At 47.0% G+C, this 21,657-nt stretch overlaps 1 protein-coding gene across 2 annotated transcripts in view; it reads left to right on the top strand.

The window, feature by feature from the left end:
- Positions 1–2,882: 2,882 nt before the first annotated feature.
- VASH2 (vasohibin 2) overlaps positions 2,883–21,657 on the top strand; it is a 49,127-nt gene continuing 30,352 nt past the window's right edge. The window contains exons 1-4 of one of the 2 annotated variants that reach the window (XM_054062032.1): positions 2,883–6,998; positions 9,098–9,179; positions 18,926–19,014; positions 21,204–21,260. In XM_054062032.1, the coding sequence (XP_053918007.1) occupies positions 6,979–6,998; positions 9,098–9,179; positions 18,926–19,014; positions 21,204–21,260 (248 nt within the window). In that variant the 5' untranslated portion in view covers positions 2,883–6,978. Of the gene's footprint in view, positions 6,999–9,097; positions 9,180–13,222; positions 13,626–18,925; positions 19,015–21,203; positions 21,261–21,657 lie in introns of those variants that run through there. The other variant, XM_054062030.1, reaches the window with a different exon arrangement.

Here is a 21,657-nt window from a genome sequence, read left to right as displayed (position 1 = left end):
GAGGGGGTTTTCTTCCCTTTTAAAACTTATTTTTTAATTTCTTTCCTCACTGCTAGTTTCCAGTTCCTTTAGTTACGAGTAGCTGATTGTTGAAAAAATATTCCAACCCTTCTGGCTCCTTGTGTTTTTTATCTTCTGCCAAATTACTTGGCTACCCTGTGAAAAGGTCCAAACAAGATCTTGGCGTGCTGGAAACCCTGCTGGGTTCCTGAAAAGAAAATATTCTTAATAATGAAGGCTTAATTGTGTCCTGGATTTAATACTCTCCCTATAAAAGGAGACTGAAAGTTGGAAACCTGTGAGCATTTTCCAGACAATCATAGTGTTTAAATAAAAGGCTCAGCGGCAAAACTACAAGGGCGAACAAAGAACAAGTCAGTATTTTATGCGATAATCTTATCTGTCTGTCAAAGGGTTCTAGCTCATGGCAGAAATAAGTTTAGAGTAGTTGGGGCTTTGGTCTTTTTGCTTTTATTTTTTTGTTTTAAACAATTTCCACCCAATCAAACATTCATCTGAAATTGGAAGTAGGGTTTCTGACTTTCTCAGCACTGGGATCCTGGCTCAGCTCTCTAGTAAGAGTAGAGGTGGGGGCTAAAAATCACAACTGCTTAAGGAAGTGATCATTTAGTGAATGGAATTGCGTGTCAACTATGCGAGGATGGAGTGGGAAACCCAAGTGAGGAGAGGCATCCCAATCCCATGCATCAGCTTTTGCTTTTCAGTGTGCTTTTTTTCTAATTGCTTTGAGAGAAGCCTCTAGAGGCTGCAAGAGAACTGCTGTAATGGTGAGCCTAAGCAAGGGGACTGCCCCCCAGGCAGCTGTTAAAATAACTTTTGTCCTTCTTTGTTTCTTCCAGACCATGTTAACTTTTCCTAACTTCAGTGGGAAAGACTCAGAGAATGTTGACCCATTTTTATTTAGGATTCCTCATATGGCCTTAAACCCTCGATTCGCTTGGCTGGATGTGAAAATATCAGACCTATAAGGCATAGTCTGGAATTGCTGCAATAGGGACCTTTCTTCCTCCTCAGCTTGGTAGATTAGTCTTTGGATAATTTACTTTGTAGAGGGGTGCTTGTCTTTAATATCTGTTTCTGTTGCTGAATGCTCATGTTTTATGAGGATGAAAGAATAAGGGAAGAAGTGGGAAGAATTCATATGAGTCATTTCAGGTTAATCGGACTTTCCTAACTTCATCCTCTTGGTCATCTCTTTTGTTCAAGATAGCGTGTCGTTGTTTCAGAGACAATCACTGGAATGTGTACTTAGAGCTGCCAGCCCCTTGCCTAATGAAAAAATGCTTTTTGAGAAATCTTTGGACTACCTATTTTGCTTTTAGAGCACAAGTCCTGTGTTGAAGGAACTGGGGTTGTTTAGTCTGGAGAAAAGGAGGCTGAGGGGAGACCTTATTGCTCTCTACAACTACCTGAAAGGAGGTTGTAGTGAGGTGGGTGCTCAGGGGAGTGGTAGAGTCACCATCCCTGGAGGTATTTAAAAGATGTGTAGGTGTGGTGCTTAGGGACATGGTTTAGTGGTGGAGTTGTCAGTGCTAGGTTAAAGGTTGGACTTGAAGGTCTTAAAAGCCTTTTTTAACCTAAATGATTCTGTGAGTCTGTCTTATGCACCTACAGACAAGTGAAATTGCATTAAGCTATAAGCATTTATAGCTTTCATTTTCCGTTCTGTGAACTGGTGAGTTTTCCTTTGCAAATGGGTATGTGTGACCTTTACGGTTGTTGTCTTTCAATAAGTGAATGTACTGCCTTAAGTGTTATAAGCTACTAATTCATAGACCACAAGCTAAAGTTATTGTATCCCATGTTATTTCTCCCCCTCCACCATTTGGTCTTAAGTCTGTGAAGAGGGAGGAGTGATGTTAATGCATGAACTAGAATGAATTAGGAAAAAATATTCCTTAAAGAAATGTTTTTCTATGTAAGAGCCATGTTACTTACTGTTCATGTCTTTGTCCTTCTCATGAAGATCACAAAGATTTTTGTTGTAATATTTTGGTTTCGTTAGTGTCCCATTCTTTGTTTCACAAGAAAATGAAAAATTCCTTATGAATGTTCTCCAATTGCAATATTGTTCATATGTGTATATGTGGGTGACATCATCCCTTACTAATAAAGTGTATAACGTGTAACATGATTGAAACCAAGATTACAATTTTTGACAGTTTCTGGTACAGCTGATGGTCTAGAAATGATTCATTTTTTTCCCATAAAAGTTGCTGTTTAGTGCAGGAAAACTTCATAAGTGAATGATTCACGTGCCGTTAATAAACTTGCATGCACGTGTGTATGCAGAGTATATAAATGTGTTATATACAAGAGTATTGGCTTATGGAGACATTTTCTCAGGGCAGGAAATTAATGTTAATTGCATCAGCAGTTGAGTTGCAAGCTCTAGCACAGTGATTTCTCCTTCTTTGCTTTGGAAAAGGTCTGTGAGGATTAGAAAGTGCAGGTAACACCTAAGGCACAGCAATCCAGTGTCATCTCCTTAAGGATAGTGCAAATATGATTTTTAAAAAGGCACCCAGCTGTAGAGAGATTATCAGGGGAGACAGGGTAGGGTAACTTCTTAGAGAGGATAGAGTGAGACATTACATTCAATTATGGCCCAATTTTTGTTTCTAAAACCAGAGTTGTCTTCACTGGGAGCTCAGTAGGACCCTTGTGAACACTCTGCAAGGTTTCTGTCACGCTCAGACATTTAGTGTTGATCCCCAGCACAACAACTGTGAGCCAGGTAAATTTGAGGAACCAGCTTCAAAGAAAGTAGAGTTAAGAAAATGTTTTAGTGGTTTGAGGTGGTTTTTTTTTTGTTTTCTTTGTTTGTTGCTTTTTTTTATCTCCCTTTCAAAACTGGAATCACCTCAGCTGCTTTTATGCAGGAGAGGCTGCAGGTGCTGCAGAGCACAAGAAAGATAAGCCTTTTGTCATAAAGCAACATTAGCATCCAGCTCAACTGAACTTTAAGATGGGCTCCTCATTTTACAACCAAGACTGTAAGGTCATATTCCTCTTGTATTATCTCTATGAAAGCTGTAGGCTGTATCCCCAGTTTGCATTGCAATTTAAACGTTCCCACAGCTGGGGAGCAACAGTCACAGAAAATTATAATTGCCTTAAAGTTCATTCTTTCTCAGTTTTTCTTGAAAAAACCCACTAGAAAACTCATCAGGTGAGTGGGAGTTGTGAAGCCCTCGTGGTTGCGATTAGTCAAAGGCATTTTTGAGGGAAAATACTAATTATTTTTGTTTCTATAGCTGGGGGGAGGTACTATGTATCCAAACTTAACAGGCGTTACCTCTTCCAGAAAGTGATGTGGGTTGTGCATGGATAAAACATGCATGTGCCTAACAGTGTGTAGCTGCTTCCATTTTTTAGAAGATAAAACAATAATATCCTGAACTTTGTAAAAAGGTCTCCAGCAGGTGTATCACGGTAAGAAAAAACAAAAGGCTAAGTACCAGCAGTGGTTATGTGTAGTTACTGATCTGTGAGGCTGGGAAATACCTGTTTATTATCAGGTCAAATTTCAGCCTCTAGGATGCTGATTTCCAGTGGTTCCTACATAAAATGCTACTGCTTATAACAATGCTTAGGCCATTAGAAAAGGTGGTAAATAAATAGTATCTGAGGGGCATTGTCAGGATTGTGGTCTTGCATTATGAATTATATAAATAGAGACTAGACCCTACGAAAGCTATAAATTCCACGTAGATAGAAAACTGCTATGAAAGCGATTGGTTTTTTTTAAAAGAATTGGTTAAAGATGCCTCATCTGAGCCTGGAAGCGCTGTCACTGCAGCTGCAGCTCTGCAGCTCAAGAGTTCATCAGCTTTGTAGACGAGGCAGTGAATGTGCATCCCAGTGAGCTGGTTTTGGAAAATGGGAAGGTGTAATTAAAAGTCTCTTTTTCCATGCCTAGGTGACTTCGGTTGATGATGTCTGTTTTATCACTGTAATACCAACTTTTTACTGGTTTTACTGCCTTAATGTTCTACCTGTACTTGTGTGTGTTTCAAAAATGTTGTAGCATGTCATACACCCAGCTTCTTGGTGAGCAGCATGACTTGGGGGTGTCAGGGATTAACCCTGGTTCTTAGAGCACGGGGTTGCTTTGCTGGAAAAATGCCCAGGGAAGTATTCAAGGCTTCAGAAGTTTCCTCAGCCTGTGCTAGGCTGAACCAGAAACTTACTAATTTTATTGTTTTGCAAAATGGGGCAGTCCTAAGGTTGCACATATACTGATCACTAGTTTGGATAAGGTAGAAGAGGGACTGCAGATGACAGCAAAGTTACTTATTGTTTTAGAAATTAAATTATCCAGCTACTGCCAAGGAAAAAAAGACATTAAAATGTAACAGTGCCATTTCTAAGCCTGTATATAACTGTTTTCTCCCTTAATTCCTGCAAGGTAATTCAATTTCTTCAGAATAATTCATCAGCTTACTCTGAACAACCCTACAGGCATTCAGCAAAACCTACATTTTGTGCTTAGTGAAGAAGCATTTTCTTGCTAGGGTGAAAGTGACTCATCTTTGGATGATTAACTAACTGGTTCTATGGGACCTGAATTTGTCTATCTTCTGCACCCAGAGAACAACTGAAATTCACATAGGGGCCCAGTGCTAAGAACCTAAAATTCACTTAGAGGCTAATGCCTAAAACCTAGAAATCTCATGATTTCTTACCTTGTCACTGCTCCACAGAAGCTTCAAAAGGGTAAAGGAGCCCTCAGAGGCTCAGAAGCTTGAAAAAGTTAACCAAACCAGACTGCTGCCAGCTTTTGAGGAATAAAGAGCCCCATGCTTGTTGTGCTGTTCTTCTGACTTGCTCCATCTGTTCAGACTTGAGCTGTTATAATTTCATGAGGATTGAAATGTCTGTCTGCATGAAGAACATGGAGCATTATGGAGCCTCCTTGAAGTCTGCAGCTTGTGTCATCAGAGTTAAGATGTTCCTGAGTTTGATTCCAAAGTCAGAAAATGCTCTGTAGGCTTCTTGAGTTTGATAGTTTCCTCTAAAAATTGGTATCAGTCACGTGATGGCAAGCAATGAAGATGACTGTAATTCCTCTAGGAGTTTTAAGTTTTTTAATTGACCACAATATTTGAAATTACTCTCACTTTTGAGGGCTTCTGCACTGTTTTGGTTACTGTTCAGTTGCTCTTTAGAGAGGGGGAATCTGAATCTGCAGAGTGTTGCCTGCCAGAAATGCTTCAGATGAAAAACTGATGAAATCATCAGTGTTGTGATGATACCTTGTTGTACCATGACACTGAGAACAATGTATTTTGCATTTCTCTCTGTGCTGGTTTCACACAGCACCTAAATTCAAGGGGTTGTGGTTTCTGGGCTTGTGGCATATTCTATTGCTAAACTTAATAGCTTTTTCAGTCCACTTTCAAGTACTGCGTGGAAAGAAGATGCATTTGAGGAGCTTTTATACCTAAGGTCAATGTTTGTTCAGAGTGTTTCCTAATGAGCATCATGCTATTCCTAGAAGGCACAAGGTGTCCAGTAACAGAACTACATTGCTTAATGAATTACTAAACAGCACCAAGAATTATACTTCTAATCTTAAGCAGGCAGGGGTTTTATTGCAGTACGCTACTCTCTCCATGTGGGTGGGAATGACTCGGGTGCTTACTTGGCAGTGGAGGTTAAGTCCAGCCTCTCACCTTTGGAGCCGCCACCAGCAGCTCCCCTGTGACAAGGGCTGCAGGTGCTGATAATTGCAATGAAAAGACATCTTGTTCCCGGTAGCAGATTTTATTTAGCCACTGCTTTTCTTTATTAGCTGTACTTTCATCATGCGGTTCCACCGAAGAGAAGTGATTGTGCTGGGTAGTTTACCGTCTGACTAAGGTTCAAGAAGTATTTAGTTCAGAAAAGATAGATTGCGAAGATTTATGGAAGATTACATTAGCATTTCTTTGTTTTCATAAGCAGAGCTTGCTGCAGAGACTACATGATTTGACAGGCTCGCAAGTAACCTTTGTAGTGAACTGTATTGACTAATTATTTTCCCAAGCTACAGCAGTATTTGAGACTTAAACCTTGGAACAAGATGGAAAGAGTAAAGTGGGCTTATAGGGATGCTGATGCTGTAGCAGTGAGAAACAACAATTTAATCTGTACCTCATGCTATCAGTTGTAGATCAGAGTGAGGTGACTATAATTAGTATGGAAGAGAAAGGGCTATTTTCACTGTCAGCAAATGCTCAGGCCAAGTAGGACATCCTGACCTGCAAAGGGGTTGGTAAGAGAAAACTTACAAAACAGTTTTGGGGAGGCCTGATTTCTAGGCTTTTTCTGCCACGTCAGGGTTTTCCTGTGCTGGAAATCTTGCCTGTAGGATTAGTGTGGGATCGACTGAAGCCCAGTTAAACAACCCCATCTAAAATAAATGCTGTGACGATTTGCTGCAGTAGAATTACTGTAGGACATCCTGTACTTGCTCAGGCAGAAATCAAAAGATATTGCTGGTATTATTCATTGCTAAAGCCAAAGCAGCTGATGGTTATTTTTTCTGCTGGACCATTGCAAAATAAATAGTGTTAAGCCTTTCCAGAAAGGGCTGCCTCGGTGGAAGCTCCAAGGAAGCACACCCTTATATATTCCTTTTATAGCTTAGTTGGGTTTGGGTTGTGGTTTTTTTCAAGTTGGCTTTACATATTTATTTTCCCAATGATCACATTGCTGAATACGTAAAGTTATCATTCTTAAAGGTTATGCAGATCACTCCTGCAAACTTGCGTTAGCAGCCATTCCCATATTACCCTGGTTACATCCTTCTTATAATTTAAACTTGCATTTCATTACTAAACAAATCTCATCCCACTGTAACTTCCAGTTTAGGAAAAAGTCCCAAGCAAACAAGTTTTATTTTCCTTTTCCAGGATCAAATGAGGTCACTATGGTCTTTTCAGGAAGAGAGCTAATGTTTGCAAAGCAATAATGCAATTCAATTGCGGCAGGTAAACCTTCTTGACCTGTGTTTTCTTGCTTCCCTCTCCAAAGCTGTGAAGTACCTTTGTAGGATTAAACATTTCAGACTGCTGCTGCTTTTCTGAACATACAGTGGTTCCTAAATTCAGAAAAGGCCATTAAAATCATTTGGCCTGGCTTTAGCAGAAGGGATGCTTGTAAGGTACCCAGAATGCAGGCTTTTGCACTGACTTCAGCTTTGACTACTGCCTTCTGGAGGTATTGGGTGTTTCCTGCTCCACCAGTAACCAGCTTGCCTCTTATGTGCTCAGTGCTAGTACAGGGACCTTCATTGAGTGATGAACTCTTAGCATCCACTTTTGCTGACCAGGATAACAGCACAGGCCCAGATCTATCATGCTGCCATCCATTTGCATCTGATTCAAAGGAAAGATAAACTGTCAAGCTTTTACTCAGGTGCTGTGAGACTATTTCTTGGCTATTGCTTCCCAGCAATAACAGCAGATTTGAGCTCCCCTTCTTGCAGAAAAGCAAACCCCAGCTGCCCCTTAGAGGGGCTGGAACAATATGAGTAGTGTCTCCTGCCCTTGCAGAGTTGACTGCTGGGGCACCAATGCATCAAGAGCAGCTTTGTGGCACTAAGAGCGCTGGTGTGGACTGAGACCAGGGGAACCACTACAGAGCCTGGGACAGAGGGGTCGGGAAGCTGGGCTGCAGAAGTAGGAATGGCCAGGCAGGGCAGAAGCAATGTGCCAACCAGCCCACCTTTTGCTGTAGTGCTACTTCTGGTCTTGCTCAACCCACCTCACGTGTGCCCTGGCAGCACAGAGCAGTACTGCTGTTCACAGTGAGAGATGTTTTAATACGGGCCTGTTGACAGCTGAGTTGGGACAAGGCCTTCCCAAGATCACAAAAGGCTGGAGCTGCTAGCAGAGAATCTGCAGAGCAGAAAACCTCTGAAATTCAAACGAGTGGAGCAGGAGCATGGCTGGTGCATGAGACCTTGCAGGCACTCATCACACTAGTGGTCCATCCCCCAGCAAAGCCAGTGGGTCCTTCCCCAGCTTGGCCACAGCTCCCTGCCTCCAGGCCAGGCTGGAGCTGCTGGCCAGGAAAGCCTTCTCCTGCTTGGTCCTAGCAGCTGCATCAAGCCAGCAAGAAAAGCTACTTGAAAACAATAGGTAATAGAGGAAGTATTTTCCCAAGTAAGCCCAAATGAATACATAATTTAACTTAATGTGTGTGTGGAATATCGTGGGGCAGTCAGGGTTTGCTCTGCAGCAGCGATGGAGTCATCGATGGAGTCGTCGCTGTGTGCAAGAAGGTGCTGCCTAGGGAAGGAGCTAGTGGGACTCCTTGTGGGAGTGTGGAGGTGACACTTGGAGAAGAAATCTTAGAAAAAGTGGTGATGCTGATATCACCTGGCTGCCATGGTACAATTAAGAGCTATTAATTTTCCTGCAGTTGGTTGTGTAATTGCACTGCAGGGCCTTTTGAATGCTGCATTTAAATTAGCCTGCAGTTGGAAATAATGAAGGTTAAAACCCTCTTACATGATTTTATGATCAAATTAGTTCTTTTGACCCAGAAAGCAGCTGTGGCAGCAACAAGTGCTGCACTAGGAACAAGACCATAGGTTTAAGGTGTTATTCGGAGCTAGCTTTAGAAAAGCACCTCCACACAAAGTGAGTAAATTTCAAAATGAAAAGGGTCTGGAGCAGAGGCTGGGCAGTGGCCTGGGTGTGAGGGGAATGGCAGCAGTGGCAGGGCAGAGGAAGAGCTGCCAACAGAGCAGGAAATAAGGCAGCTCTGCTGAGAGTTGCGATATCAAACTAAGGGAGTCACACAAGATGAAAGCCATTGGATGCTGGAGGGATCCAAGGGGGCATGCTGCATGTCCTACCCTGCTCTCACTCATCTTCAATGTCTGCTCATAACTAATACTGAGAATGACTTGGGCTAAACCAAGGCAGCATTCTTCAATTTTTACTCTTCATTGGTAGCTGGGAAGAGGGTAATTAAGGCTTTCCCTTACCTGTAGGGCCATTGGGACACTGCTTTTATCCCCTTTGGCTATTTTTTCAAAGTTGCTTCAGGACCTCAGCTAACTTCTGCCCTGCCTGTCCAGCCCACAGCTCACCTTGGCTGCACTGACTGGCCTCTGGGAGTTCAACTTGTCCCTCTTCAGCCTGAGTGTCAAGGAGGAGCTGGTAAGACTTTTTTTCTTTCATTCCTGATCAGAAGACGTCTGGGTGCTGCAAAGATCTACTATGGACAGGGCTGTAGTGTTCCAAATTTTCTGTGCCCCTTATGTGTCCGGACAGGGAGAGTCCTTCCCTCTGGCACAGAGCATGCCCTGGCATGGTGGATCCAGAAGGCTTTGAACTGCAAAGCACATAGCCTTACTCTGGTCTTCATCCCTTCAGAGTGCTGAAGAAATGGGTGGATGTAAGAAAGCATGACCTGAGGGTTTCTGGCTGCCCTGGGCAGTGGCGCAGCACTGAGTGAGGCTGTAACAGTCTCACCATCGTTGCCTGTTCCAACAGTGAACAAGGTTCTGGGATATATGTGACTATCAGCATTGTTGATGATGACTGTCCCATTGCTTCAGGCTCTGTCACATGCAGCATGCCCCTGGGCTGTCACTTCCTGCACAGTCTGATTAGTCCCAAGATCCAGGTCTGAATGATTTTCAAGCTGGCTCTGCTCCAGTGAACTTGCAGACTTTCTTGGCCTCCCTTTCTTTGTGCTGACTTGCTGGGGCCTCCCTCTGCTCCTCAAGAGCCCTCTTCTTTGTGGCTGCAGCCATCTGTAGCCTCTTCTGGGTCTCTGTCCTTCATCAGCTCCCATCTGGAGTTCATCTCATTGCTCTCACTTGCTAATGTGCAGCCTCATCTGCACTCCAGAGGGACTGCACTTCCCCTGGGATCCTGCTCTAAAATACAACAGAGGGATGTGAATCACCTCTGGCCAACATGGGGGAACATTTATTCTCCAGTTGCAGTGTTTACCTCACCATCGGGGCTAAACCAAGGCAGCATTCTTCAATTTTTACTCTTCATTGGTAGCTGTTCATCTTATGGGGATCCCTAGACCAAAGTCTCCTGGGCTAAAAGCTGGCACTGGGCAAGCTGTGTAAGCCGAAGCCCCTGGTTTGCTTCAGCTGATGGAACAACCTTTCTCTGGTCTCCCTTACATTAAACCTCCTGATGAGAATCAGGCATACCATATGGCCAGGATGCAGCAGAAAGGACTGGTAGGACTCACAGAGGTTTACTGGCAGGTTTACTGGTAGGATTCACAGAGACGTCAACTCCTGCAGAGAGTGATTAGCAACTCAGCATATAGCCATCTCTCGTCAGAGCCTTCAGGAAGCTGATTAGGGCACTGGAGAGATTTATTTATGGTGACAGATGAAAATCAGTGCTTGCAGCTGCTGAGGAGATGCACAGGTATGCACTCAGCCTTGCTGGGAGCACAGGAGATCAGAGTGGTGGTGGCATCTGAGTGCATAGCCAGGGGATGGAAACACTATTTTTCAAACTATTATTTAGTTCTGACGGGGAGTCACCTCTTGCTCTAGGACATCTATTAGGTGGACACTGTTGAGCTTGATATCAAGAGTTAAAACACACCCTCCAAGTATGAAAATAAGCATCACGGGACTGACACAAGCTGTGGAGATTGCAGCAGCAGCCAGGCAGGTGCTTGCCTAGGAGGTGCTACAAAGCCAGCAAGGCATCTGGGCAAAGCCCTGGGGGACAGACAAGTTCCTCGTTGCTTTCATCCACAGCACCATCACTCCAGGCACCCACAGCGCTGTTGTTTCTGTGGTATCAGTACATGCAGACGCATGAGGATGGTACATCTGCCTGCTGCAGGGGGTAGAGGCAGGACATCGCTGCTGTGCATAACCCTGAGTCATGGACCACTCACTTGGTTCTCTGAGAGTCTCTGTGGCACACAAACACTCTGAGAAGGGCCACACTGTGACTACCCTCTCCTACTCAGTAGTCAGGCGCCCAGTGCTCTTACTACTGGAGCAGGAAATATTCCCCGGGAAGACAAGCACCTTGCTGTGAGCCATCCATGGCAAAGGGAGGCTGTGGGCAGTGATGAGACTGCAGCCACTCATCACTGGGACAGGGCTCGCCCAGGTCTGGGGTGCTCCTCTCCTCCTCAACAGAAGAGCCCTATAGCCTTTCCCAGCAGCCCTCACCTTCAAGCTGGGATCTTGCTGCCAGCAACATAGCCCTCCATGGTTAACCATGAATTCATAGAATCATAGAATCAATGGTTTGGGTTGGAAGAGACCTTAAAGATCATCCAGTTCCACCCCCCCTGCCATGGGCAGGGGCACCTCCCACCAGACCAGGCTGCTCAAGGCCCCATCCAGCCTGGCCTTGAACCCCTCCAGGGATGGAGCATCCACAGCTTTCCTGAGCAACCTGTGCCAGTGCCTCATCACCCTCTTTGTGAAGAATTTCTTCCTAATGTCCAATCTAAATCTTCCTTCCATTCTCCCTTGTCCTATCACTACATGCCCTTGTAAAAGTCCCTCCCCAGGTTTCCCGTAGCCCATTCAGATACGAGAAGGTTGCTGTAAGGTCTTCTCAGAGCCTTCTCTTCTCCAGGCCGAACAAGCCCAACTCTCTCAGCCTGTCGTCATAGGGGAGATGCTCCAGCCCTCTCATGATCCTTGTAGCCCTGCTCTGGACCTGTTCCAGCAGCTCCATATCCTTCTCATGCTGTGGATTCCAGAGCTGGACACAATACTCCAGGTGATGTCTCACAAGAGCAAAGCAGAGGGGCAGAATCCCCTTCCTCACCCCACTGGCTGTGCTTCTTTTGATACAGCTCAGGATGCTGTTGGCCTTTGGGCTGTGAGAGCACATTGTCCGCTCATGTCCATCTTCTCACCCACCAGCACCCCCAAGTCCTTCTCTGCACAGCTACTCTCCATCACGTCATCCCCTATTCTGTACTGAAACAGCGAGTTGCCCTGACCCAGGTGTAGGACCCTGCACGTGCCCTTGTTGAACCTCATGAAGTTCTCAGAGCCCCACTCTTCCAGCTTGTCCAAGTCCCTCTGCATGACAACCCACCCTTCTGGTGTGATCTGCACCGCTCAGCTCGGTGTCACCTGCAGACGTTCTAAGGGTGGATTCCCATGTCTCTTAGGAAAAATGGCACAGCTCAGTGGGCAGGGACACCTTCCAACAGACCATGAATTTTTCAGCTCTCACTGAGGCTGGCTGCAGGCCATGGGACAGCAGGCCACGGGGCTGCAGGACATGGTGTGGCAGGACACAAGGTGACAGGACACAGGGCAGCATCGCACGGAGCTGAGGACACAGGGCTGCAGAGCATGGGGCTGCAGGACAGGGAGCTTCAGGACATGCTGGAGAAGGACCTGAGGGTGTTGATTGACAGCCAATTGAATATGAGCCAGCAGTGTGCCCATGTGGCCAAGAAGGTCAATGGTATCTTGGGTTGTATCAGAAACTGTGTGACCAGCAGGTCCAGGGAGGTTATTCTCCCTCTGTACTCGGCTCTGATGAGACCACACCTCAAATACTGTGTTCAGTTCTGGGCCCCTCACCACAAGAAGGATGTTGAGACTCTGGATTGTGTCCAGAGAAGAGCAATGAAGCTGGTGAAGGGGCTGGAGAACAAGTCTTATGAGGAGAGGCTGAAGGAACTGGGGTTGTTTAGCCTGGAGAAGAGGAGGCTGAGGGAAAACCTTATTGCTCTCTACAATTACCTGAAAGGAGGTTGTAGAGAGGTGGATGCTGGCCTCCTCTCCCAAGTGACAGGGGACAGGACACGGGGGAACGGCCTCAGGCTGAGCCAGGGGAGATTCAGGCTGGATATCAGGAAAACATTTTTCACAGAAAGGGTCATGGGGCATTGGCAGAGGCTGCCCAGGGAGGTGGTTGAGTCCCCATCTCTGGAGGTGTTTAAAAGACGGGTAGATGAGGTGCTCAGGGGCATAGTTTAGTGGCAGATAGGAATGGTTGGACTCGATGATCCAGGAGGTCCTTTCCAACCGAGTGATGCTATGATTCTATGACTCGGAGGCAGCACACGGGGCAGCAGGACACACGCCGGGCGCCCCCCGTGCAGTGCCCTCTCCGCCCGGCAGGGGCCGCGCCCCGCGCCGCTCGCGGCTCGCTCCGCCCCTCTTTGTTGCGGCGGCCAATGGGCGCGCGGCGGGGCGGGAGCGCGGCACCGCGGAGCATGGAGCGGGGCGCGCCCCCGGGGACGGGCTTGGGCGGCGGCGGCGGGGACAGCCGAGCGGCCGTGGCTAAGGGCGGACACGGACCAGTCCCCGCGCCCGGCACGCACTTAACACACACACAGCGTTCCTCCCGAGCGGCAGCGGGACCGCAGCATTCCATGGGCGCGGGGCGATGACGGGCGGCAAGGCGGGGGGGCGATCGCGCAGCGCCCAGCCGCGGGCGGCGGGAGGAGGAGGCAGCGGCGGCTCGGAGGAGGAGGACCAGAGGGACGGCGGGTCGCTCTTCTTGGTGAACAAGAGCGGCTTCCCGATGGACGGGCAGACGTGGGAGCGGATGTGGGGCCACGTGGAGCGGGTGCATCCCGACGGCGGCGCGGTGGCCGCGGCCATCCGGAGCGCCGCCTGCCTGCCTCGGGTAAGGCGAAGCCCCCCGAGAATTCCCCTCCCTTTTATAAAAAGAGACGCTCCCGCAAAGCCCAACCCGGCTCATCCCGCGGTCGCCGGCATTTCTGGGCGTCGGAGGGACGGAGGGGACCGAGGGCTGAGCAGGAGGGCGTCGCGCTGCATCCCCGAGGATGCTCTCGGCATCCGCGAAAGCTGCTCTCCGTCCCCGAGGATGCTTGGCATCCCCAAAAGATGCTTTCCATGCCCGAGTATGCTCGGCATCCCCAAAAGATGCTTTCCATTCCCAAAAGATGCTCTCCATCTCCGACGATGCTCGGCATCCCCAAAAGATGCTCTCCATCCCTTAGGATGCTTGGCATCCCCAAAAGGTGCTCGGCATCCCTGAAAGATGCTTGGCATCCCCAAAAGATACACTCGGCATCCCCGTAAGGTGCTCTCTCCACCCCTGAGGATGCTCGGCATCCCCAAGGATGCTCTCCATCCCCGAAAGATGCACTTGGCATCCCCATGAGGTGCTCTCTTTATCCCCCAAAGATGCTCTCTCCATCCCCAAGGATGCTTTCGGGCCCCGCCACTGCTAGGAGAGAGCTGGAACATCTACTGTTTGGAAGCGCATGGAAACGGGGTACTGGGGCGGGATGCTCAGGACTTGGACTTGGTGTCTTCAGAAACAAGTAGGAAGAAAATTGCCTTTTTTTTTGTTGTTTCTTTTTTTTTTTTCTTTTATCCTGGGGAGGAGAGATAGGAAAACAAGAATGAAAAGAAATCTTCAGGAACAGAATGAAGTGCTTTGTGCACACTTTACTCAGCTCTTTGGAACACGGGCAGTTCCTGAAACACAGCCTTACTCCTGAAATGTAATAAGGGATTTAAAACCCAGATGTTTCATCTCCAGTACGTGGAAAGATTCCAAACACTTTTGTCTTGTATGTTGCTCAGTACAGGCTCCAAACAGCTTTGCCTGACCCAACTCTTTTCTTTTTCCTCCAGACAGCAAATAAAATGTTGTCTGCTGATGTTCCAAGGCTTCTCACGATTATGCTGCATTACTGATCACAGTGTCTTTAACGTGTTCAGCTTTGGCAGGCTTGGAGCTTGATTAGCTACTCCCACCGGGCAGTATTAATCTGACCTGATCGCTGAACTCGGCGTAGATTTGTACCCCTCTGCACGCTGGATGGGTTGCGTTTTCCCAGTCCTGGTTGTCAGTGATATGTATGCTTGTTCTTTACATGTGGTAGAAAGGAAAAATTCTGTGCCTGAAGAATTTGGAAGTATATTGAGTAGAGCCGTCTTGCAAAGGCGCTTGTCGAGTAAAATACAAACTGAAAAGGCCTTTTATCTCTCTTGTGATATTTAATTCAGTGTGAGTGGAAAAGGGGCGATCTCTGTCTCTGTTCCCCTGCTTCCCTCGTGCTGGCACCAGTCTTTGTTTGGATGGGGGAGCAGATTCAGATAAAGAATAATCTGGTTTTGCTGGGTTTGTTTGCGGTTCCCTGATGTGGTTCATCCCATACTTGCACAAGTGCTTGAGCTACAAATGGAGGGGCAGGGAGAGGGCAGAGCTTCTCATTTCAGCAGCCTAACTGAGAGACGTGCTAGTGGCTCCAATGTGCTGGCATGCCGTTTGCCAGAGTTCCCCGGCAAGTGTCACCCATGGCTTCTTCCTTGGTGTTGAAGCATGAGGCTGACTCAGTGCTGTGTGTGCTGAAGCTGGGTAGGAGGAAAAAATGTTTTGAAATCTGCTCAGATAAATAATTTTATGTTAGTTACTGGTTGCTGATGGGTGGAGGGTGCTGTAGAAAAGTTGTATTGAGTTCCTCCAGTGCTGTCCAGCAGCAAACCTCTCATTGCAGTGATTAACTTCTTCAAAGGAAGAACGTCCTGGCCTCTCCTGTGACCTATTAGCTCTTGCTGGCTAAGCCTGGGACCTCTGGGATCAGAGGGTAGTTTGAGGGTCACCTGGCCAGCACAGCTCAGGTGGACAAAAACGGGTAGGAGCCGGTGTGTTTGCCACAAAGTGGTGGTGGGTTGCTAAAGCTGTGATGGTAATTTCTGGGTCAAAGTAGGAATGTGAGTGGAGAGTTGTTCCTGGAGTAATGGCTTTTTAAAGTTGCTTGTACTGCTGAGTATGTGGAACCCTGCAGAAGACCAGGTAATGCTGGTCTGGAGTGAGGAAAGAAACTTGTGCCTGTGAGAAGATAGCTTGTAGCCACCTGTGTTGGTAGAGCTTGAGTGAGCAGTGTGTGCAAGCGCTCCATTTTTGCATCTGATCTGTTCTTAATCCCCAGTGATGGGAGAGAGTTTTCATCCCCTTCCCAAGAAGCTCCACTTGATTGCTCTAATCGTCTTGGTATTAGTCTCAGCGATCATACACGCAGGGTGCTAAGTAGCTTCTTACTGTATTGCTGAGGTTGTCCTTACTGAAACAAACAAACTGCAGGGCTCTTTTCTGGGAGGAACAGTCCTCACAAAAAGCTGGCTTGTCTGCAAGGGGGGTGAATTTGGAACCAGAGGGGTCTCTTGGTTGCACCCCCCACCTCTGACTTTTGGCTTGAACTCTGGGAAAGGTGGGGGCTCCTGGTTTGGAAGGTCTGCGCAATCCTTTACATGGCCTGTGGTCTTGGAGATACTTGCAGATCTTAAGGAATTAAATCTCTGACCGGCTTTGAGGGCTCTAGTCTGCCAGCTTCACCCATGATGACTAACAGGGTACTTGCAGGGCGAGCTAAGAGAATTTGTCATTAAATGAGACACAGTGGAGTTAGGCAAGATGAGTTTCACAAAGGACGTCTGTGGAGAACTGAGACTACAGAGTTTACAGCCACATGATGATGATCTCCAGCTCTGCCACAAGGTCTTGCACTGCAGAGGCTTTGCTGTGTCTGGAGCTGCCAGTGCTTGGAAAAGCTGATATTGGATCAAAGCTTTTTCATCTGCCTGGTCTCTGAATTTCAGTGGCTTTATCAATTCATGGTCTGTAATGCTGTGTCTGTGTTTCCTCTCGGCAGCTCTGGCATTCTACTGCAAACCTTTGCGGACTCCTGGCTACTGCGCTGGGATGTGCACCGGTAGCTGAAGGGCTGCAACCTCAACTGCAACAACATCGTGCTTTCCTCCCTTTGTGGTATGGCACAGCACTGGCTTCTGCTTTGTGCTGGCTGGGTGCCCAGGATCAGTGCTCCTGCAGCCAGGGCAAGAATTTTTGGAGAAAAAAATGGGTTTTGTTTGGAGGGAGTGAGAGTGGTGGGTGGCTCTTTGCTGGCTGGTGGCGTGGTAATGTCTTTAACGTAGTGTGTCTTTAATAGACAGGTGATGGGATATTTGTCGGCTGTTGGGAAAGCCCTGGTTCTCTCTCTGGTTTACTTGAGCACGCTGTGGTGGCTGACACGATTCTCCTCCACCTTGGAGACAGGGAAGCACCTTGCCTGGAGGTCCAAACCTGACCCCCATGGAAAGGATGGCAGCTGTGGGTTACAGCAAGGGCTGCATCCTTCTGCACTGGTGTGATCCCTGTGCGATGCTGTCCTGTCTCACAGCTGGATGATGGCAGGGATGGAGGTGCTATCTCCCCAGCAGCTCTGCAGCCTCTGTTGGCTGGGACTCCAACTGCCTTGGCACGTGTATGTGCGACGTCAACACCTGGATTTTTTTATATTTAAAGCAAAGGAGAGTTTATATCAGAGCAGGAATGACTACTCTTAGAAGGATATGCTTTGATTTCCTCTTTCAGCTGCTTGTTGCTCCTGAAAATCGAGCCCTGTCTGGTGTGTTGAGTCCCAGGCTGCCTCAGTGCCAAGAAAGATGGGTGAATAATTCATTCAGACTGAAGGAGCTGAGGGCGGAAGAAACTTGTGAAACTGAAAAATCACCTTCTAATGAAGAGGATAGGTGTGGAAATTGTGATTAAGAGACGTTAATGAACCTTGTTCATAACTCCCACTTGCTCAGAGAGAAAAGCCCTGTGTGCGTGGTTGTCTTCTGTGTGGCGCTGGGAATGGTGGCAGCATGCTGAAGGCCTGGCCATCTGTTTCCTTGCCACTTAAAATACATTTCTGTGTGCCAGTAACGTAGGAGTGTCTATTTTGGTTTTTTTTTTTCCTATTTACTATTTGACTGTAGTAACTAGCTGCGTGTAGTAAATGTTGTGTTTTGGTCGGCTTGGGACTTGGTGCTCACTCTCTGAAAGAAAACACACAATCACCGTGTTTCAGTGGGGGTGGGAGCTGTAGGGAAAAGTATGTGTTGCAGAGATAGCCTTCTGCTGCCTGAACTTGCCTTTCTTATCTGTACTCCCTGACCTGAAGTGTATTTAGAACAGCGATATCACTTTTGTGATCCTTAGACTACTGTAACAAAATCACAAGTCTACGGCTAGCGCACACTTTCCTTTGTGCCTTATGTCACAGCTGCCCAACTTGCTGGTTCCAGAATTTGCATCTGCATTAATATTTACATAATCCGTTCACTGTTTGTGAGAGTTGTACTAACTTCTTTTAGCCACTCTGCCCACTTCACCATCTGCTGACCCTGTCTTTTCCAGTCTCGCCCCTAAAATAAGGGGACTTGGGCCAAGACCCGGCCCTTTTCCTGTGTGGTTACAGGCTCAGGAGCCATGTAGCTTTGGGGATTAAATATGGATTGAGGGCCCGGCTTCTTAAAGTTCTTAGGCACAAGCAGATGTCTTATGGGATTTTGGAAGAATCCCATTATGGTGCCAGTCTATATCTTTAAGTGTCTTAATATTAAGTATCTGGGTCCCAGGTGGTTTTCTAGGTACCATGTGCTCCCTGCCCAGCAAGGGTGCCGCTGTCGTGTGGCAGATGGGGAATTATGCAGCCTGAGATCCTTGTCTCCTTTTATCTTTCTCTCATGGTAGAGGAACCCAAAAATTAAAACTTGAAATGGCTTCTCGTGGGAGGGATGACAGCAGAGCCAGTGCTGGGACTTTGCTCATCCAAACTGCCCTGTGCTAGAAGGGAAAAATGGGAAGTGTCTGCCTTCTGCATGGACTGCCTGCCTACATAGGGTGGTGTTTGAAGGATGTCAGTGGCTGGGATGAACATCATGCCATGACGTGGCCTGCTCTGGTCTCTCCACGCTGGCAGGGATGGGGCTGGCTCCAGTGCACAGGCATCTCCCATTGTCAGTGGGATGACTTTGCCCAATGCCTGAGTTCACATGAGGTTTGAGCCATCTGTGCTGCCACATTGTGTTGCACTAAGCACACGCCACTGCCCAAGTAAATCACTTATCTGCTCTGCAGGGAGCTGTAACTGTCTAACCTCTTTATCTTTTTTTTGTGTCCAGCCCTCAGTGCCACCGGTGCCAAACTACAAGCTCTCTATGTCAATCCCAGAATGGCTCCAGGCAATACAGACCTACATGAAGATGCTGCAGTATCCTTCTCCAATGCGTGGCCTCCGGAGAGAAGGTTGGGTTGTGCCTGGCATGAATTAACAGGGGCTTTACCTAAGTGCTAGCTGGTTTCAAGGGCTTGGGATCACTCAGGGTTGAAAGGATGCTTCTGAGGATTTGTGATAGCACCTGCAGCACTGAGCTTGTCACAGCAATCCTCTGGGAGATGTGATTAACTTTAAATGATACTGAAGAATTTAACTGATGTGATGTTGGTGGGTGTAGAAATGCTTATTTTGCACTTGGTTTATGAGGATATTATGACTGGATTGTGATGCCTGCAAAGATAATATGGTGTAAGTGATTAAGGGGGAGACAATGTTGTGGCAAACCCTTTCTCTCTCTGCCCTGGCAGTCCCTGTGGTCTCCCTGAGGACTGCCTACGTGCTCAGCTTGCAGGAGGTGCTTGTCATCTGAGTTGGGGGCACAAACAACTGTCCTGACTCTGAGGTGGGAAGGTTTGTCTGTGCCACAGGAATGGAACAAAGGAATTCCCCCTTCCAGATACCCCACCTTGCTAAGGAGGTTGATCAGAGATGTACGCATCTATCCAGCCTTCCTGTCGCTGCCTCATGCCTAATACCTGACTGTTTCTGTTGCATACAGATAATGTCAGAGGAGATGATTGCTGGCCCAGATGCTGTTCTTCTCTGTTTTCCTTTTTTCTAAACTCTCCCTTTTTGTGTGTGCATGTATGTGTGTGTGTGAGTGTGTAAGCAGTGGGGATGAGGAAGGAATGTAAAGTCCTGGTAAGGATTAAGAAAGGATATGGGCGGCAGCTGGAATAGCATCCAAAAATAGCAGGGACATTTAGCCTGCTGGGGACCGGTGGTTGGGATCAAGGCAGCAGCAGGGGCTGAAGTTGCAGCAGCTGCTGTGGGGAGGGAGGCTGGGGCCAGCCTGCTCAGGGTGGGGGGTTGGCACATTTCTCTTCCACATATTGGACACTTGGACAGGATGAGAGGCTTGCTGCTCAGTGGAATTTGTCACACAGAGCGCCAAAAATTATATTCTTTCTTTTTGTTTGTTTTCCCCTAGCAGTCTTGAAATCCTGTACTGTGCTATGTAGCAGGAGCAGGACTTAGGCATGGGGTTTGGATCTGTGTTCCAAAAAGCTTCAGTGTGGGCTGGGGAACAGGGCCTGGGCTTCCTTTGTTGGCTAAAAGGCTGTATGCTTTGTTCAGAGCACTCTGAAAGGGCCTCATGAAGTAGGTTTTGAAGGCAGGATAGAAGCAAAGCCTTGTTTCCAGAGAACTCTGAACTTTAATTGAAGTCAGTTCAGAGTATCCTGGTGCGAGCTGGAGTTTTTATTTAGACCATGGTTATACAGTCAGCAGCAGTGCTATGTATACCTCATAAGGTACCCTTTGCCTCCATGGGGTCACCTGTTTCTGCCCTGGTATCAACACCGCTGTTTTGCTGGTGTGAATGTTCTTGAGGTCATGTTGGGAGCTAGGCTGCAGAACAGAGTCAACTGGAAAAATGATCTAGCAAAAGTAAGTGGATGGTGGGATTTTTTTTTTTTTTTTAATTTTTGTTGTTTTTACTGGACAGATTAGTTTCCCGATCTGATTTTCTGCTTTACTGCTTGAACAACTATGCTTAAGCTGCAGGCAAAAGGCTGCTATTGGTGGTGCTGCTGCTGCCTGGTAGCTTTTGCCTCTAGACAGCTGGTGCTGGGGCTTGGTTGCTGGGTGACTGTCAGCTGGCGTCTTTTGTGATAAACATTTCTCTAATGTTCGTAATGTTAACTAATGTTCTTGAGTCGCACTTAAATGTTTTGTGTCGCAAGTGCATTGCGTTTTTTAAAGGGTTATTTATATTTCCTGGATGTAAATGGATGCACATGCTGTGCTTTTGGTTCACAGGTCACACTCACAAAGGAAATAAGTTCTTTCAAACCATGAATGATATTGAATGGTTTGGCTAGACTATAAAAGCTTTCTCTTGCCCAAATGGGAGACTTTTTTCAAACTTGTAACCTCATTGCGAGTGGGACCAAGAGGAAAGTTGAATTCGTAACCCTCAAATGCCAAATTTAAGTGTTAATCTCTGGCTTTTACTGCTTTTTTTTATGTTTCAACAGGAAATTGCAACAGAAATTCACCCTTTGAACATTATGTTGTTGTCTGACTGTTCAAGTTACTTTCCTTTAACAGACAAAATTCAGATACAATCACACAGGAACACAATTCTTCGAGATTAGAAAAAGCAGACCTCTAAGTGGGTAAGTGTCTCTGGAAATGGTCTAGTGCCCTTGTCCCATAGCATGCCAGCTGATCATCTTGGGCATTTAAACACTGTAGCACCATGGCACTGGAGGGCTGTCTCCTCCATGCCACGGCTTCTCTGGCAGGACCAAAGCTGTGTGTGTTGCTGCCTTTGCAAGGAGGGTCCCATATTATTGCCAAGAGGCAAAAAGACCTATGAAGAGCCAACAAGTGGAAGGGCTGGTCTTGCTCAGCAGACACACGGGAGCTGCATAGCTGCAGGCCAAAGCCCAGTGCACAAGGCTGGGAAAACTCAGTTCTCACTTGTTAGTGTTGGGCTGGGAGAGCTGGGCTGCTTTTATGGAAATTAGGTAAGTCCTGATATTCTGGTTGCACAGTAATGCCCTTTGCTGA

This window comes from Cuculus canorus, chromosome 3 (genome assembly GCF_017976375.1).
Source record: "Cuculus canorus isolate bCucCan1 chromosome 3, bCucCan1.pri, whole genome shotgun sequence".
Taxonomy (NCBI): domain Eukaryota; kingdom Metazoa; phylum Chordata; class Aves; order Cuculiformes; family Cuculidae; genus Cuculus; species Cuculus canorus.
The sequence above is the reverse complement of the archived record's forward strand: the minus strand, read 5'-3'. Positions and strand labels throughout refer to the sequence as shown.